At 33.5% G+C, this 21,145-nt stretch overlaps 1 protein-coding gene across 6 annotated transcripts in view; it reads right to left on the bottom strand.

The window, feature by feature from the left end:
• Positions 1-21,145, bottom strand: part of WASF1 (WAS protein family member 1) — a 32,701-nt gene that overhangs the window by 3,841 nt on the left and 7,715 nt on the right. For 3 of the 6 annotated variants that reach the window (XM_015572762.1, XM_006777182.2, XM_006777183.2), the window contains 5 exons: positions 9,107-9,267; positions 7,635-7,769; positions 4,044-4,197; positions 2,861-3,005; positions 1,195-1,367 (listed from right to left, as the gene is read on the bottom strand). In XM_015572762.1, the coding sequence (XP_015428248.1) occupies positions 1,195-1,367; positions 2,861-3,005; positions 4,044-4,197; positions 7,635-7,769; positions 9,107-9,239 (740 nt within the window). In that variant the 5' untranslated portion in view covers positions 9,240-9,267. The remainder of the gene's footprint in view (positions 1-1,194; positions 1,368-2,860; positions 3,006-4,043; positions 4,198-7,634; positions 7,770-9,106; positions 9,268-21,145) is intronic. The other 3 variants (XM_006777184.2, XM_006777185.2, XM_006777186.2) reach the window with 3 other exon arrangements.

The following is a 21,145-nucleotide window of genomic DNA, read 5'->3' as shown; positions in this document are numbered from 1 at the left end:
AAATAAAAACTGGAATTTCCTACCACTAGGATATCTTGTTGCTCTCTTAAGCCTAAATGACTTCCAAATGTCTTATATCCAAGGAGAAAGGTCTCCTTGACCCTAACACCAGACATGATTAACTACATCGTTTTTGTCTTTTTGGTGTTTTCAAAGGTGCTAGGGTACTCAGCAAATAGTACACTGGTACGCTGAGTAACATAGCAACTCGTGTCTTAAGATGAGATTTAAGCAAAATTTTAGATACCCTGAGCATGTGAAGACATACATATTTACTGACTATAGAGCACACTGGGGACAGCTGGATTTAAAAACTATGCACAAAGCAAGTTAATATTATTGTATTTACACTACTAGGTCAGCTAGATACTTCAATTACTTAACAATAGTAGAAATAAATGTGTGCCTATAGATTAATTTTTAAAAAAAATCTAAATTCTTTCAGTGTCTTTTAGTAATGTATATAAAGTGTCTTATATGTATATTACTCCTAAAATAGGCCAAAATATTTATCATGGCCCAATAATTTACAAAATTCAAAAGAAAACCTTAAGCTCTTTTGCATTAAAAAATCAATAACTATTACATATATAAAAATAATAGTTATAATCAATCAACTATACAAAAATAAATTTCTTCATAGAAAGATGTTAGTATGTTTGTGAGGGTAGGGTTATTACTTATATAGGGCCCCTAACCTCGGAGAAAGGAAAAGTACCTATTCTGTATTTTTACAAAAGGGAGTAATTTTGTCTTAAAATCCTGGTATGTCTGAGTAAGAGATCGGCATAGAAAGGATGTCAGAAAGAAAAAGGAACAAAATATAACCCTTTCTCAATTCCTATTTTATATATAGTGAGTCAATAATAGTTCAAAAACTATTCCAGAGTCCAGTCTCCTATTATAAAATTCTAGCAGAGTCTGCCTGAAAAACGAAGAGGAAGTTGAGACTTCATACAAAAGCTAAAACAACCCTGAAGATCATCTACTCAACCACCCTTTTCAGAAAATGACTAAAGCCCCAGTATGAAAATAATCTGCCATAGTGGTCAGGGTTTCAAAACCATCTCTATACTTATAACAGGGTCTGCCAGTTCAACAGTTCAGGATCTAATACTTAAAGATAGAGATATCAGAAATAAAGCCGGTATCGTATCATTAATTTTGTTAGAAAACAAACAAAAGAAAAGAAACCTTGTTTCAAAATGAGAGGCTGGGCCATTAGCAACTTCAATATGCTTATGTAAGAGATTAGCATCATCTTCAGCCAACTCTGGACCTTGGGCCAGCTTCTGCCATTCTCTCCGCCTGTCATGAGGTGCTCTTGGCACTTTTTCTGGTTCATGAGGACGATCTAGATTTTTCTGCTATAACAGATGTATTGAAACAAAGCCAAATGCTAAGTGCTAAGTTTTTAAAAGGGGTTATAACAATCAAAATAAATCCTAACATCAATACTACAAAAGACAATGTCATCATAATATAGTAAAAGTAACACAGAGACAGTTCATTTGTACATTCAGAGTTAAATTTTAGCTAGTTTGCTTGTAAGCCAGTTTCTCCTCATGTTTCTTTAACCTCTAATTGGAATTGATGTACCAGATAAAAACAGTATGTCTAAGTAATAAAATTTGAGGTCAGAAAGTCCTTTCAGGTGAAAAATTATTCACCAACTCCGTTACCACATCTGTTAGTTTTTGCTATAATGAGTGAAATTTCTACCACTAATGGCACTGTCTACCTCTAACCAAAACCTGAAAATTTACTAAGGTTATGTTATCTGGGAAGTAACCAACTGGCTACCCAATACATTAGAAAAAAATCCAATTATCCAATTAACCCATTATAACTTTCACTCAATGGAAAACAGGGTATTTGGGAAATAAAACAAGAAGTGGTTTAAATTGTGGGGAAAAGCAAAGAAAGGTCTAGAGTAGGTACAACAAAGTCAGATGCCCAAAGGGCAAGCAGATAACATACATAAATGGAGAGTAGGGTATAAGATGGGGAAGGCAGTAAACTAGATAGGCCTGTCTACTTAAGGCACTTCAGTTCCAAAAATTTTAAAGCACTGTGGTTGTCAAACAAAACCCTGCTTGCAGGTGTACTCTGGGCTGCCAGTCACCAGTTTGCAAACTCTAGCTAGAACACTGGAATACCGTCTGGAGAAAAAGATAACAGGAATGCATTATGGGGAACTGGGGGTGGGGGTGGGGAGAATAGAGAGAGTTATAGGAGAAACAGGGGTGATGAAGATAGACTTTGCCTCCTTCATAATTCTATCTAAATTCAACATTGCTTCCTCCTTTTGTATTTCTAGTTATCATTAACATGGAATAAAGCAAATCCAAGTGAATTTTATCAAAATATGGAAAATGAAAACATAGTAGACAGATAACAGGAATTTAGTGAGAGTATAATAACCTTTTCAAAACATTTAGGATATGTCCTATGGTTAAAAATATTAGCTTAATCTACTTTATCAATATTTGCACAACATTCCTTTGTTCCTTCTTACTAGAATGCCCTTCTCTTCCCTGGCCCACTTAATTCCTATTTGTTGTTTGAGATACATTATAAGCTTTGTTGGAAGTGTTTACCAACCCTGTTCTCTGTTTAAATCAAGTGCTTTTCTGTGCCCACCTCAACTATGGCACTTATCACATCTTGTTACAATAACCTAATCAAGTCTATCTATGTATAATTTCAGCGATCTAATCTGCTCAGATTAGAGTGTGATCTTTCTGCGTGATTATAAAGACTTCAGTTGATTACTTGGACCCAATAAAAGAAAACTGTCAAAGTACAGGACTAATAAAGTTCCATATGTGCAATAAAACACGAATACTCGAAAACTAACTTCAATTTTTTGAATCTCTTGTAATACCTTCTGCTTCCTCTTTTCCTTCCTCTTATCCTCTGTATCTTGTAACATTTTTTCTTTCCATAAATCAAAGAAATATGAAGGATTGGTATAAAACTTCAAGCCTTCTTTACCATCATCTCTGAAATATAAAATATCAATTAAAATGTGTATTAGTAAGACTTAGGAATCAGAATAAAGATAGTTTCACTGAAATGTTTTTTTCTCCCACATGAATAAAATATAGCATGTATAAAAATAGTGGCAAAATAAATTAGAATACTGCACCAACAGAACATTTCTCACAAGTCAGATAAGAAACTAAGAACAATGGAAAAATAGATGTTTTTCAAAGCTGGTGTTAATAATTTAAAGTACAGCTGGACAATTTTCATTCCTAACTTCTGGTGAATACTGTTTTCTAAAAGTGCTTTAAGAAATTCCAATAATTAGAAATGGTTCTGCCAAAGAGAAAAGCTTGAAAGGACAATCATATCATTTATAATAGAGAAATTATACAGGTTTTCTGCCAATACTCTCATTTACTTATTATCTTACCAAACCCCAAAAATATCACGGAATAGTCATTCTTATAGTAAAACAGTTATTTATATCCAAATGCCTTGCATACTGATAAAGAGTTTCAAATAACTATCTGAATAACATTTTATTCAGGATATTTGTTATGCATCTTAAATTACCTATTTAGCAAATCATGTGGAAGGACTTCAAAAAAAAAGAGGCTAAATAGTAATTCTAGATTTTATTTAAAATACATTGTACTTCATACTCATTATGTAAATTTAATGCACATAGATCAAGAGATTAGACAAGCAAAAATAACATTTTTGGTAGAATTCTGAGTTATTTTTCCATCTGATTAGAAATTAAATCTAAACGACAATAACAGCTCCTTGGCCCTTCATAGTACTACGTTTGCCATTGGCTTTTATTATTAATACTCATAAAAACATTTCCCTTGAACTAGCCTTATCTTTTGTATGCCAGAACTCTGGGAACTCAGTGAATAAAGTAAACGTTTTCTAAAGTGGTAGATTTACTGTATAGCTCAGTAAAATAAAGAATGTTTGGGGATTTAGCATTTATAGGTAGAGTGCTACCTATCTGAATGTGAAGTCTGAGATAAATAACCAACCTTCTTCCTGATTAGCTTACTGACCTATAAGGAGTGAGTATATTGAGAGGTGGAGGCTGCTCACAAACATCATACGTCTCCTGTAACGGAATAGGTAAACTCTTGCGGTCGAAAAGCTGCTGATCTTGAATTGTAGAGCTTCGGAAAGCCTTTCTCATTGTTATATCTTGCAAAGACACTAAAAAAAAAAAATCAACAATGTATTTGCTTATTTTCCCAAGATGATTTAACATAAGAATAAATTCACATACTATATTTGTTTAAAAGTCAGCATGGCTCAGGAGGTTGTAACTGTAGTGGCTTATGAATCAGGAACTGTATTTTAAATGTTCTATCATTATATCCCATTTCACTGTGTGCCTAATTTCCCCAGTCAGATGGGTTTTAATACAACCTTTGATTTCTAAGGATCAGAATGCTCTAATGACACCTGAAGCATATCTATATTTCCCAACAAATACACCTCTTTCTTTTCTCTACTTGCCCCCAACACACATTCTCTTCTTTTTTTCTATAACCCCCTTTCCCCATCACCCTTTTTTAGTTTTATTTAGTTTATACCAATAACACTGAAGGAATTACTTAGTTATCAGTAGCAGTCTGGGCTAAATACTCTGTTGACCTCTCTATAAGAGGTCAACAATGTATTTAATGGTAATTTAAAGAACAAAAAAATATTGATATTATACTCTACAATTTCATATTATATTCATAATGTTATTTTGTTCGAACTGAGTTAAAAAATCTAGGTTAAACAACTGAAAATCCCTTCAATCCAATATCCCCAAAACAATTTCTATTAAATAGTTCAGCTTTTAGATTCTCAATTCAAACAATGCTCCACATTATTTTAAAGGAAATTATAAACAATTCTGATAGTTGTTAGCATGCTATTTTTTTTTAATCCTCACCTGAGGATATATGCCCATTGGTTTGAGAGAGAGAGAGAGAGAGAAAGAGAGAGAGAGAGAGAGAAACATCAATTGGAGAGAGAAACACTGACTAGCTGCCTCCCATAGATGCCCCAACTGGGGATTGAGCTTGCAAACCAGGCACGAGCCCTGACCAGGAATCGAACCCAAAACCTTTTTTTGGTGTACGGAAGGCTACTCTAACCACCTGAGCAACCCCGCCAGGGCACGCTAGACTTTTTGTCTAGCTTAAATACCTATAAATAACTTAAACACATCTTAAGTTATTTATTGGTATCTGTATTTTCATTTTCAATTTTAATAGGAGTGCTAAGATACTGTATTTGTTAAAATTTAATAGTACTGAAAATAAATATTAATTTTTAGTTCCATTAATATAAAAAGTACCTATGTATCTCTGTATTATTAGAGGGCATATTAAATGTTTAAGTTATTTAAAAAAGAAATTTTGGATATAAATGATATATTTCAAGTACGGCCATAAAATATTTCTTCACTACTAGCAATAATTTTAAGAATTTCAAGAAATATGAGTATATGCTTTAAAGGATAACAAGAAAAACAACTCAAACAATAGGAGAAATATTTGCATATCATATTATCTGACAAGGTTCTTGGATCTAGAATATACATAGAATTCTTATAACCCAACAATAAAAAGAAAAATAAGCCAATTTAAAACTGGTACAAGGATCTGAGTAGACATTTTTCAAAAAAATGATATACAAGTTGCTGATAAGTCATTTAAACCCTGAGTTTAAGTCCAAGCTTTACCACTTTTTGCTGAGTGTCTTATCTCTAAATGGCATATAGCCTATGAAAAGATGCTCAACATCGTTAGTCATCAGGGAAATGCAAATACATTCTACATGAATAGATACTGAAAATATTATGCTAAGTGAAAGAAGCCAGTCCCCAAACACCTCGTATTGTATGATCCCACTCATATGAAATGTCTAGAACAGGCCAATCCATAGAGACAAAAAACGGATTAATGATTGCAACATGCTGGGGAGAAGGGGAGATGGAGAATGACTACTAATGGGTCTAGGATTTCTTTATCGAATGATGCAGTGCTCTAAAATTGATTGTGGTGATAGGTGCATAACTCTGAATATGCTCAAGTCCACTGAACTGTACAATTTAACTTTAGATGGGCTCATGGTAGGGTGTATGAAATATATCTCAATAAAACTGTAAAGAAAAAAAAGGTGTCCAGCCAGTTGGCTCATTGGTTGAACATCAACTCATGAACCAAGAGGTCCCCGATTTGATTTCTGGTCAGAGCACATTTCTGGGTTGTGGGCTCGATCCCCAGTAGGGAGCATGCAAGAGGCAGCCGATTGATGTTTCAATCTCATTGATATTTCTTTATATATATATCCCTCTCCCAGCCTCTCTCTTTAAAAATCAATAAAAACATTTTTTAAAAGTGCTGTTTTGTTTTTGTTCACAACCAGACATATGCGTTTATATTTCTGAAAGCAGTAGAAACTTAGCATAGTATTTGCCTCTCATTAAGACACTAAATTAGGTTATGTCAAACATATTGGTTTAATCACTAAGACATCCATTATTACATTTTGTTTTTTGCTTTTGTCCAGTGATAGCTTTTAATACAACTTATTGTTCAAGTTTAGATCTCTTAAATACTAAAAATGTTATTCAACAAAAACACATTTTTTGAAGAAACAGTTATAAGACATTCATATTAAATAACTCCAGGATAAGTGAAAATTATATCCTTAATAGTTCCATTTCTATATGTTAAAAAACAAACAAACAGGAAGGAGTTTGAGAAACATCAACAGTCAATGTATTCTATCAAGGCATGAAATGTTGTTTTATCACTAAGTTTCTAACATTAGTTTAGCCTGCAATGTGGGGTTTTGTGTGTTTGTTTTTTTTGTTATTATCTACTTACTTTCTTTTTGCCTGATATCTCTGGTTTAATACTCAGTATAGAACATTTTTGTCCTACATACTAGCAATTTGTGTGGGGTTTTTTGAAATCATTAAAGTGGGAAGTAACATTCAAATAACTAGATCAGATCTTAGCAATTTAATATATGTTCACATAAATAGCATATTTAAAGAAATTACAGTTGTATAGAATCAATTTCAAGTAAATTTAAAATAATTGTTATTTCTGAAGCAAATGTATACAAATAAATTGTAAGTAAGGAAAGATAGAGAATGGAGGAAAAATCTGGCTAAGTTATTCTTATGTCAAAAACTTGAGTTATGCTGAAACCGGTTTGGCTCAGTGGATAGAGCGTCAGCCTGCGGACTGAAAGGTCCCAGGTTCGATCCCGGTCAAGGGCATGTACCTGGGTTGCGTGCACATCCCCAGTGGGGGATATGCAGGAGGCAGCTGATCGATGTTTCTCTCATCGATGTTTCTAACTCTCTATCTCTATCTCTCTCCTTTCCTTTCTGTAAAAAATCAATAAAATATATTTAAAAAAAACTTGAGTTATTTTAGTATATAAAAAGAAGAGATTTAAAAAAAAGTAGAAATGAAACCAGGAAAGTCATGCTAATGGCATTTATAGCTGATCCACAATTATTACATGTACAGAAAAGATTTGTAATAAATTCATGTTTAATACTGTTCTTAAATATTTCACTTATCTCACCTAACCTAAAATATATGTGAAAGAAAATATATAAATAAACTTACATTCTTCTTCTTTAGGGTCAAGCTGTGTAACACTGACAGATAAACGGTCCACACGTTCTTGTAGTGAGTTAACTCTGAAGGAAAAACTATGTGCTTCATTGAATAATTCTCCAAATATATCTTCAGCATATTTACCTAAACAAAAATGAAGCATATACCACGTAATTTAATGCAGCGGTTCTCAATCTGTGGGTCACGAACAATGAAAATACATCCTGCACATCAGATATTTACATTATGATTCATAACAGTAGCAAAATTACAGTTAGCAAGGAAAATAATTTTATGGTTGGGGGTCACCACAACATGAGGAACTGTATTCAAGGGTCGTGGCACTAGGAAGGTTGAGAACCACTGAAATGTGATCAGAGATAAATACCCAACAATTTAATATTTAAAGGTGCTATCCTGATAAAGTTGGCATTTTTATGTTGTTCTAGCTACATGTGTGTATCTTCAAAGCCTCTCACTTGAACGAAATTAGATTAACAACCTCTTTTTATCTTGTGCTAAGTACTCAATTGTAAAAATTAAAAAATAAAAGGCTAAAAGGAAAAGAAAAGAAGAGCCAATCCTGCCTGTGGGGACAATCTATGTGGGAGGGTAGAAATGTGAAGATAAATCTAAGACCATTTAGAGAATATTTCTAGGCCAAGAACACCTTGTTTTATCTTTAAAATGAAATATAAATGTCTTAATATAAAGCTAATCCTTCAATTCAAAAGACAGCCTGGATTTATTTTTCAATCTTCTAATATTAAATAATTTCCCACTATTCTAAATTTAATTCCTTCACCTAGTAGCTCTGTTCTGTAATCTTACAATGGGAACACACTGCCTATCTCCTCCTCCCCTACAAGTCCTGTCCATTGCCTTTTATTAGCTGGCCAATCCGCTTGCCTTTTGTCTGTCAGAGGCCAGGTTCACTTGCTATTTTCACATCATCCTGCATATCAGACTCTTGACTGTATCCTAATATCCTTTTAAACAACTCAAATTTGACTAACCAATCCACTGAGTAGTGCCTACCCCCTACTTTTCACCTGTAGATATTTGATAATTAAAAATATTTCCCTAGGCTAATAAAATATATGTAAAGAGAGACACTAGTGTCTCAGAACAGTTTAAGCCTCTAAAAAAGTAAATAGCAATAACAAGCAGAAATATAATTCTGGCTCTACCTTTCATAGATAAAATCGTATTTTAAAAACAATCTCAGTAATTCTTATCCATCATGTGATTATGTTCCTAAAGATTCTGTCCTTATTTCCCTTTCCCAGAGGAAACACACAGAAGAGATTATTTTAAAGCTCATTAATTTTACTTAAAATGACAACTTTTTTCAGGATAACACTGTATTTTCACCTAACATCTCCCTCTCACCCTCAATTAATCACAAGAACATCTTAATACTCTAAAGCATAATATTCTGGTTTGGAAGTAATAGTTTTAATTGATATAAAAACACTTACTTAGGCTACTTAGTTGTCTAATTATATTTGCCAAGGAAATATTGGTTACACATTCTAGTTCATTCTTAATGCCTCTGGGCAGTGCTGTGTGGCACAAGTGCCTAGGATCGATATTTCTTTTCACTAATGGCATGTTGAGCTCAACCTCCGTGCCAGTTCACCTGTAGAAAGATCAAACAGTGAGTGAACATTATTCACCTGGAACCAACACAGAGCAAGACCTTATCTTTCACATTTAGTAATAAAACATCTGCCAGTATAGGACAATGAAAATAGAATCACCTGACTAAATGAATCATACTCCATTTGTCAACCTTTCATCTTCAACTATTAGAATGTCAACATTATATAAAACATTGGGGGAGGGGGGACCCTTGCTTTCAAAGTCAGTTGCTTCACAGTGATTTCATAATCACCATCACTACTACACTCCTAAAACAGTTGACTTTACTTATTACAACTAGGGATTTTGTTCTACAGAATTGGTATGAAAGGTTCTCCCTAAATAAGTGCCTAAAAGGATTAAAGAAGCTGGAAAGTTAGTATCAAATTTGCATTTCCATATGTGGAAGAAAAAGGGGCCACATACTAAACCTAATAAGCTCAGGGGAGGCCTGCATGGCAGGCCCTACAAACCAGAGACCTAAAGTAACCATAGCATGATCTGAAATGAAAACTTCCTAACTAAAAGTGAGTCATGGTGGGTGGTCAAGTCCTAGGCCTGTATTTTCCTTGACAAAAGTCAATCTTTACCTTAACTGAGCCTTTCTATTGTCTTTTTGGATCCAAGATAACACATTTGGAATGTCAGAGTACTCCCCTTTTTCCAGACTCCTCTGGAATCCACACAACTACTCACTGTTACCTTGTTGCCCCAAAACCAACTCAATGTGCTGTAAGTGTTCATTGTTAACTATCCTATACTCATCAACATAAAAGAAATGTTTATCCATTTTACTCTATCCAATCTCAGAGATCCCCCCCACTTTGCTTCTTCCTTATTAATCTACCACCAATGGATTACATGTAACCCCCCAGCCTTGTGTCTCCTCCTTAGACTGTAATGTATAAAATAAGCTGCAAAACTGCCATTCTCTGGAGCATTTTCTCAATCCATTGAGATTTTGCTTCTTGGCAATTGTCATCAGTTTGACTCAAATAAACTCATAAAAATTCTCTATAGGTTTGGACATCACTTACATAGATACATAAAATGTATCAGGTGTTCAACAGCTCAGAGATCGACTAGTCCAAGTAGTCATACACCCTCAAACTAATAAATCAAAGAGTTCAACCTTTTTGAATTTCGGTCAGTCCTCACTTCCCAGACTTCCCATATGCAGACATTTCAATGGTCGTACAAATCCCCCATCCACCTAGTTCCAATTTCACTCACCACAGTACATTAACTATAACTGCATAAATACAACTATTTTGCAGGAATTGAGTCCACACATTGCTATGTTAATAAGAGATGTACATCATCATCAGTGACCAACCAAGTCACTTCTTTTCAGAGCAGATTGGTGATTGGTTATTCTTCATCTGCTTTTCAATCAGCCTATGGACAGCAAAGCATATAGCTGGGATAAACCCATGTGAAATTTTACAAAATGGGTAATTGAAAGGGAAATGGCCAACAAAGATAAAGGTGCAGCAAAGAAACAAAAAATGATGTTAAAAATAATGAAATTAAAATTGAATGTCAGTAGAATGGAAGAAATAACTGATTATAAAAATGTTGCCACTGCCTCTATTTGAGACTCTAGATCAGGGGTCCTCAAACTACGGCCCGGGGGCCACATGCAAATACAAATATTGTATTTGTTCCCATTTTGCTTTTTTACTTCAAAATAAGATATGTGCAGTATGCATAGGAATTTGTTCATAGTTTTTTTTTTTTAAACTATAGTCCGGCCCTCCAACGGTCTGAGGGACAGTGAACTGGCCCCCTGTTTTAAAAGTTTGAGGACCCATGCTCTAGATATGTAGTCAAAGAAATTGGTGAAGTCAAACTTATTGATATAATCAGGGAAAGTAGTTCTGACAAGAAGATGTCCCAGAGGAAATGATGCCAGAAAACAACTTCACATTAAATGGGACTCGGAGATATTTCACCACATTGAAAGTGCAAAGAACAAAATGTTGAAAGCTGGTCTACATTTAGTAGAAAGGAGTAAGACAATTTGCCAAGGCGCAGAAAAGATGCTCACTCTGCTAGCTGTTCTGTTATAAAAGGCAAAGAAAGCACCGTTCAAAGTACTCTTGATAAATTTTTTACAAATAAAGCACTTTAATTCCGTTTCTAATGTTTTATATTACATTAGACTAAATTAAAGTTTTGTTAATTAAAGTTTTTTATTTCTCTATACATTTATAACCAACATAGCAGAGTTTAATGTTGTGACAACTTTTTTAAAAGACCATGGAACAACAGTAATTTTCCCCATTGATTACTAAACTAATTTTTGCATGGTTTTAGTTTGTATGGTCATTTTTTTGGGGGGGTAGGGGGGAGTCCCACTCTATCATGCAAAGAGAGGACTGCCTATATTTACCTCTGGTAAACAATGGTTACTGAAGGAAGTAATTTATTACTTATTGAGCTTTAATGGGTACCAAGTGAAAAGTTTTAGATAAATCTAATTGTACTGAAGTGTTACTTATCAACATTCTTTGAAAACAAACTTTTGTATGAAATTTGTCTCCTCTGAGCTGTTTGTTCATTATTCTCTCTACATCAAAAAAATTTTTAAATTCTACAATATAAAACACAAAACAGTATACAAAATTGTACATTTTAGTGATTTCAGCAAACACTCATGCAACCCCACAGAAGAAATGAGACATAGCCAGGACCCCAGAACCCTCCCACTCTGGTTCCCTTGTCAATCACACTTCTTTCCCAAATAACCATTATTCTGACTTTTATAAGCATTTCCTTGTTCTTCTTTATACTTAAGCAGATAACTCTAAATATTATAGTTTTGTTTGCTTTTTGAAGCTTATGTAAGTATAATCAAATAAGCATTATTATTTTATGTCTTGCCCTTTTTATTCAACATTGTACTCATACCATTCATTCATGTTGCTTTGTATACAGGATGTTCTCTTTTAATTAATGTTGTGTAATAAATAGTCCACGATATGATGACACCACATTTACTCCTTCTAATGTTGATGTGAGTTTTTTCCAACTTGAGCCCACTATGATGTTACTGTTCCAAAAGTGACTGTATCACTGTACACTCTTCCAGCTGAGTACGAGGCTGCTGCCGCTCCACATCCTCACAGCACTTGATACTGCCCATTTTAAAATTCTACCTATTCTTGTATGTAGTGATAACTTATTGTAGTTTTAATTTTCCCAATTACAAATGAATTTAAGTGCCTTTTCATGTTTATTGATCTTACTGGATTTTTTTCTGAGAAATGCCTGTTCAATTCTCTAGCCCACTTTCTATTTATCATTTGTTGTGTTAGGGCTAATTTATGGAAACAGTAGATATGAGCCATTCTAAGGTGTTATCTTTGATGCGACTATCTTTTCTTTATATATATATCAGAGAGGGAGAGGGAGAAATAAAAACATCAATTATGAAAGAGAATCATTAATTAGCTGCCTCCTGCAGGCCCCACACTGGAGATAGCGCCTGCAACCCGGGCATGTGCCCTTGACCAGAATTGAACCCAGGACCCTTTAGCTTGCAGGCTGACGCTCTATCCACTGAGCAAACCGGCTAGGGCGCAACTTATCTTCTCTTGTGTCACTTGCTATTTCACTCTCTTAATGTCTTTTAATGAACAGGTTTTTACACTCAATATGGTGGAATTTATCAATCCTTTTTCAAAATATGAAAGCATAGGTTTTAAAATCATTTTCTATAAGATCACATATATGATATTCCATATCTCTTAGCTTTGTTTTGCCTTGTACTTTCAACCTATAATTGATGTGGAATTAATTTTTGCAAATGGTGTGAGGCAGCAGTCAACTTTCTTATATATTACTTCAGCATCACTTATTGAAAAGGGTATTCTTTCTCTATGGCTCTACTGTGACACTTTTGTCATAAATCAAGTTTTTATCTATTTTTACATCCATTTTGAAGCCCTATAGTATTCCATCTGTCTGTCTACCTTGAGCTAATGACATGCTATCTTTTAAATTTTTAAAAAATTGATTTTTAGAGAGAAGAAGGGAAAGGGAGAAACAAAGGGACTGAGCCCACAACTAGGGCATGTGCCCTGAGCAGAAATCAAACCAGCAACCTTTCCATATGGGATGATGCCCAATCAACTGAGCCATACCAGCCAGGGCTAATGACACACTATCTTAAAGGAGCTTCAGAATAAGTTTTGATATCCAATGGGGCAAGCTCTCTTATCTTCTTCTTAAAAAATGTGTTTATTCTTGGCCCTTTGTATTTCCATGTGAATTTTATTTTTTTATTATTTTAGAGTCAGATTATCAAATTACACACACACACACACACACACACACACACACCATTGGGAATTTTATTGGAATTGTACTAAATCTATAGATCATATTAGGGAGTACTGATAGCTATACAACACTATCTTCCTATTCATGAATATATTGTTATCTCCCCAATTATTTCAGGTATTTAAAAATGTCTCTTAATGTTTTATAATTTTAAGAACAGAAGTCTTATACATCCTTTATTAGATCTGCTGATATATATGTGAATTTTTTTAAAATACTGGAAATGGTATATTTTGTTTTATTTTCTCTTTATCATATATATGTGTATATATACACATATATATATACACACACACATATATATATATATAAATACACATACATATATAAATTGATTTTTGAACAGACCTTATTTCCAGATACTTTCCTAATCTCTACTAACCTATCTGTAATTATTTTGGATTTTTAAAATGTATATAATCTATCATATTTGAATAATGATTATTTCCTCCTTTCTGATCTGTTTCATTTCTTCTTCATTACTAGCTGGAACCTTTCACAATGTGAAATAGCGGTAATGATAACAAGCATTCTGGTCTTTTTCCTAAACCAAAGGAAAAGGCTTCAACATTTCCCAAAATGTCTGCTATCGGGTTTGTGTTGCTTTGTTGTGTAGACATCTTTTAACAGATTAAGGACATTCCTATATATTTCTAGTTTGCTCAGATTTTGTTTTATCATGAATGTTGATTTTATCAAATGTTTTTCCTATATCTATTATGAGGATCATGTAACTTTCTTTTATTATTAATGTGATAAACTACATTGGTGTTGTTTTTTTTTTATGTTAAAGAACTTTGCATCCTTGGAATAAACCCAGCTTGGTTGAGATGGATGTGATAGGCAGAATAATGGCCCTCCAAAGCTATCCACTTTCCAGTCCCCAGAATCTGTGATTATATTACAGGGCAAAGGGAAATTAAGGTAGCAGATATAGATAATTAAGTTTAATCAGCTGACCTCAAAATAGGGAGATTATATCTTTTTTACATACAACTGGATTTGGTTTTGATTTGTTACTACGTTGTAAATTTTGCATTTATATTCATTAGAGAAATTGCTCCATTATTTTCCTTTCGTGTAATATTTTGAGAAGTTTTTTAGTTTGCTTTATAGTAAGGTTATGCTGGCCTAATAAAACAAGTTGGAATATGTTCCCTTTCACTATTCTTTGGAGTAATTTGTATAAGAGATGCATTATTTTTTTCTTAAATGTATGGTATAGTTCACTTATGAAACAATTTAGCCTCAAGTTTTCTTTGTGGGAAGGTTCAATATTATGAATTTTCTTTGTCATAGACTTTTTGAGATTCTCTATTTTTTAAATTAATTTTTGCTAAGCTGAATTTCTAGGAATTTACCTACTTCATCTGAAGTTTTAGATTTATTGACATCAAATTCTTATAATTTTCCTAGGATTATAAAGTTACAAAGTGTTTTTTTCATTTATTACATTGATTTCATTTATTATACTGATTAATTAGATATCCTCTATTTTCCTTTATCATAAAGGGGTCATCACTTTTATTAGTCTTTTTAGAGAACCAATTTTTGGCTTTACTGAATTTCATTATTGTACGTTGCTTGCTACTTCATTACTAATGGTTTATTATTTCTTTCCTTCTGCTTTCAGTGGGTTTAATATGCTGCTCTCTTTATAATTTTACTGATATAGATGCTTATTGACAGTCAGCTTCACTCAACAACAACAAAAACCTTCAATGACTCCTTGCTCTGAGGCTATACCAAGTTCTCCAGAATTTAGCCCCTCCGTATGTCTCCTGGCGCATTTCTCACTACACTCCTTCTGCCTTACTCAAATCACTCTGAGCACACCTTGCTGTTTTACAGTCACGCCTTTTCTCATGGTGTTCTTCTAGCATGCCTTTCCCTTTCTTATCTTCACAGAGAATACTTAATTGTTCAAGACTAGACTCAAGTATTACCTCTTTTCTGAAGCATTACTGAATCTCCTAGGCAGATGTAACCATTTATTCTCTGTAGAAGACCTTGACCTATATATGCATCTACCTAAATGCTAACAATTACACTCTTTTGTATTGTATGTTTATGTTCAAGCGAGAGCTCCTAGAGGGCAAAAATCTCGCTTTACTCAGCTTGTGTTTCCAAGATCTAAACAACAGAAGATGTTCAATAGTTGATTGATAAGGGAAAAAAAAGAACAAGACAATAAGCTGTAAGGAGGCAAAAATAAATTTTCTTTAGGTTACTAAGTACAGAGGACACACATACACACATACCTTTCTAAAGCAACTATTTAATTATGAAGAAAATTCCAGGACCAGACTTTCACTGATAAGTTCTATTAACTTCCAAAGAATTAATACAAATTCTTCTCAAACTCTTTACTAAACATTTAAATAAGAAAACCAATATTTCTCAAACTCTTCTTTAAAAAAAATGGAAGCCCTAACCAGTTTGGCACGGTTTGGCTCAGTGGACAGAGATCGTCAGCCTGTGGACTCAAGGGTCCCAGGTTCAATTCCGGTAAAGGGCATATCCCCAGTGGGGGGGTGTGCAGGAGACAGCTGATGGATGTTTCTCTCTCATTGATGTTTCTAACTCTCTATCCCTCTCCCTTCCTCTCTGTAAAAAATTAATAAAATATATTTTAAAAAAATAGAAGAGGGAACATTCCCAAACTCATTTTATGAAGCCACCAAACCCTGACACCAAAGCCAGATAAGGACAATACAAGAAAACTACAGGCCCGATGAATATAGATGCAAAAATTCTCATCAAAATACTATCAAACAAAATTCAACAGCACACTAAAAGGATAATACACCATGATCAAGTGGGATGGCACAATCAAGACAAACCACATTTTATTCTAAAGTTGCGTCTTGTCTATCACATTTTTTAGATTTCTAAAACATGTAGCCATTACATAATAAATAATTATAATAAAAGATTAAGTTTGTAATTCTTGATTTAATCCTTTCTGGAAAGTAAACAATGAGTAGATAAAACCTCTTCCATGCTACAGAAACAGCATTCCTTACATTCTGTAATGTAAGAATTCTGTAAATTTAAGACTTCCAAGTTTGGTCTAAATAACAGGATGAATAAAATACACAGCTACACTAATTCATCTGTTGTATAAGTTTAATAAATAGGAATTTTAAAATATTAAGTTTAGATTTGTAGATACACATTAAGCCACAATATTTATTAATCACAATTTTTGAGTCAAGGACTTAAGAAGAATCTTACAAAATCACCTCTTTTCTATACTTTTTGATTCTTAATTACATCCTCACCTTTCTACTGCTGCCTTCATTGCAGGTGAAAGAAAATACAAATATAGAAAAGGTGCTAGGTATATTACTATTTTAATTCTATTCCCTGACTTAGAACACAGAAATGCTATGCTAAATCAAATCAGTGAGGAAAATAAATCTACATCTCACAATCATTCCTTTGCAAACATTTGTCATTATTTTTGTCTTTTTATTTTTAGAAAAATATGTATAAACTTTATTAAGGTGTAACTGAAGCACAATATACTGCATGTGATAGGCAGAATTCTAAGATGGCCCTCAGATCTCCAGCCCCTAGTGCTACTAAAATTATATGACGTGTTAGGAAAGATTTTGAAGACATAATATGGCTGACCTCAATTATATGCACGCGTTTAATCACAAGAGCCCTTTAAAAGCAGAGTGGTTTCTACAGAGAAAACAGCGAGGAAGTCAGAGATTCAACTCATGATTCTCTATGTCATTGCTGGCTTGAAGATGGAGGGGCCATTTGGAAAGGACCTAAGAGTGGCCTCTAGGAACTTAAAAGCAACCCTTGGCTGAAAGCTAGGAATAAAACAGTAACTTCAATTCTAAAAATGCAAGGAACTGGATTCTGCAAACTTGAATGAGCTTGGGAGCTGATTTTCCCCCAAAGCCTCCAGAAAGGAATGCAGCCCAGCAGATCCATTGATTTCAGCCTTGTGCAACCCTAAACAGAAAACCAGCCATGCCCACCCAGATTCCTGACCTACAAAACTGAGGTAATTCATAGTTGTTTTAATCTGCTATTATTTGTGGTAATTGAGCAGCAACAGAAATTAACAGACTGCACATTAAAGTTTGATCAGTTTTAAAACAATTTTAACACAATTTAACACTGTAAAACCACCAGTCACCCCTAGTTTTCTGTGCCCCTTTGGAATCTCTCCTTCGGCCCATGTCTGCAAGCAGCCACTGACTTGACTTCTGGACTACAGATTAAGGAATTTGGCCCTGTATAACCCAAAAGAGAATAAGGCCAGTGATATAAGAAAAGCACAGGTCATTGTAGAAATATAATGAATGGAAAGACCACAACCAGCTAAATACCAGGAAACACTTCATGAAATAGTAATATTTGATGAGAGCCTTCAAAGATGCAAAGGATGGTGACAGGTGAACACTGGTACAAAAGGTAATTTTCAGAAATACAAAACATAAAACAGCAACAACAAAGTCAGAGACAGAAAACTACATTACATATATGGGAAAGAGAAATGCAGTTTGACTGAACTATATAGAGTAAAAGTAGAAAAGTGGTGAAAATAAAGAATGGAAAAACAAGTTGAAGACAGATACAATAGGCTACATTGCTTGTCAGGATGAAGAATTTGTCCTTAATCTTGAAAGTGAGCAGCAGGTGAAAATAGTTTTAAATAGAAAAATGATGTGATATGATTGATGATTAGAAAAAAGATTAACTTGACAGAAGGATTCATTCAAACTGGGAAAGGCAGAAGAGTAGCAGACCATCAACTAATCTAAAAAAGTAATAAGTGTTTTAATTAGGTTGGCTAGAGAAGTAGAATGATGTAAAGATAGAATCCATAAGAGATATTCATAAAATAAGTTTTTCAAGTAGGTACCAACTCTAGTGCTTACTGTGTTGTTAGGCATCTAAATGCTGTCTATCTCACAAAAAAACTATAAAGAGTTTAACTCCATTTTATAAACAAGAGTAAGATAGAAAGTGTAAGCAATCCTACGCTACACAAATAGCATGGCTGGGCTTTGAATCCAGGCGGATATGACTCCAATGACCAAATGAGTATGAGCCCAAAGTGGCAAATGTTAAGTCCTTAAACTGAAAGCAGGATAAATTAATTTGTGAATTAATATTAGAATAAATAGCTACATACTCTAAAGCAAACACTAAAATTTCAAAAGTAGTTACAGCTATTAAGCCAACAAAGGAGACCAAATGGAATTGGCCTTATATATGTCCTCTTTCATAAGGGGTCTATTTAGGTCATTTAAGTGCCCATCAGCAGAATTAAAAACCTGTGGTACATCTACACAATGGAATACCACGCTGCTGTAAAAGAGTAGGAACTCTTACCATTTGCAACAGCATGGATGGGACTGGAAAGCATTATGCTAAGCGAAATAAGCCAGTGGGAAAAAGATAAATATCACATGATCTCACTCATATGTGGAATATAATGAACAACATAAACTGATGAACTAAAATAAATCCAGAGACATAGAAGCATCGAACAGACCATCCAACCTCAGGGAGAAGTGGGGGAAGGGGGAAGAGATCAACCAAAGGACTTGGAGACACAAACAAACACCTACTAAATCTAAAAGACAAAAAAGGAAATAAAAGAAACTGATGAACATTAAGGTAAAAAAGAAACAAGTAGGAAAATGGTAGGTTTAAACTCTACCATATCAATAATCTCATTAATTATAGAGGATCTGAACATGCCAATTAAAAGGAAGATTGTGAGAATGGGAAAAATAATGAGACTCATCCACATGTTGCCTATAAAAAATCTGCTTTAGACATAAATTGGTTAAAAGTAAAAGGATGGGAAAAGATATATCATGCTAAGGGGAAAAGATTGAGTGACTATATTAATTAATTAGACAAAGTAGGTTTTAGAGAAAGAATATAAGCAGAGATAAATAGGATCATCATTCATAATAATAAATAAGTCAATCCATCAAAAGATGTAATAATCTAAAATGTTTACGCACTTTATAAAGAGCTTCAAAATAAAGTAAAAATAAAACTGCAAGAAAAAAAAAACCCAGGAAAGTCCACAGGTATAGGCAGAAATTTCACCATCTCTAGTACTTCAATAATTGAACCAAGTAGGCAGAAAATCAATAAGCACATAGCGGTCTTAAAGAACACTATAAACCAACTTGACCTCACTGAATTTTATAGACCATCCCATCCCCAAACATCAGCATACACATGTTTTCAAGTTTACCAAGAAAGTCCTTATTCTGTGCCATAAAGCAAGTCAGAATAAATTTAAAAGGATTCAAGTCCCACAATGTATGTTTTCTATCCACAATATAGTTAGAAATAACAGAGAGATATCTGGACAATTCTCACATATCTAAGAACTAGAAAACATACTTTGTAAATAGCCCCAAGTCAAGGAATAACTTTTTAAAAATTAGAAGTTATTTTGCACTGAGTAAACTAGAAAAAAAATCAAAATTTGAGGAAAGCAGCTAAAGCAGCACACAGAGGGAAATATATAACACTAAAATGTCTATATTAGAAAAGAAAGATCTCAAATGAATGGCCTCAACTACTTTCACTTCAATAGAAAAAAATAGAGCAAATTTAACTCAAAATAAGCAAGAGAGGAAATAGTAAAGATGAGAGCAGGAATCAATGGAATAGAAAACAGAAAAATAATGGAGGGAAAAAAAAATCAATGAAACCAAAAGCTGGTTCTTTGAGAACATCAATGAAACTGCTAAATCACTAACCAGGCTAATGGGGAGGGGAGTGAAGAAGAAGGGATACAAACTGGCAAAATCTGGAATGAGAGGAGTGATATCACTATAGATTCTAGAGATATTAAAAGAATAGTTAGGGAATATTATAAACAACTTACGCCAATAAATTAAATATGAATGAAATGGATAAATACCTTTAAAGACACAACTACTAAAACTTACTCAAGAAGAAATACATAGCCTTTTGAAAAAGAAAAACAATATTGGAGAATTTATACTTTCTGACCTCAGTATTTATTATAAAGCTACATAATTCAAGATAGTGTAGTACTGATGTGAAGACAGACAAATAGTCAATGGAAGAGAAGTGTCCAGAAATTGACATACATGTAAAGGCAATTTAATACAGAAATAATTTTTTATATTGCTACAATAATTGGATATCTATATTAAAAAATAAAACTTTGATCCTTACCTCACACCATATACAAATTGGTCACATACCTAAATGTAGAATGTAAAACCATAAAACTTCTACAAAAAAAACCAACAAAAACAAAAAACCAGAAAATCTTTGTGACCTTTGGTTAGGCAAAAATTTCTTAGACAACACCAAAAGCACAATCCATAAAAGAAAAAAAATGTTAAATTGGAATTCAACAAAATTAAGAACTACTGTTTTTTTGGAAGATTATTAAGGGAATGAAATGACAATCCACAGGTTGAGAGAAAATATTTGCAAATCACACATAATATAGCACATATATCTAGAATAAAGGACCCTTAAAATTCAATTAG

Source organism: Myotis davidii, unplaced genomic scaffold, assembly GCF_000327345.1.
Source record: "Myotis davidii unplaced genomic scaffold, ASM32734v1 scaffold68, whole genome shotgun sequence".
NCBI lineage: Eukaryota > Metazoa > Chordata > Mammalia > Chiroptera > Vespertilionidae > Myotis > Myotis davidii.
Note: the sequence above shows the minus strand (reverse complement) of the source record. Positions and strands in the feature narration are given on the sequence as shown.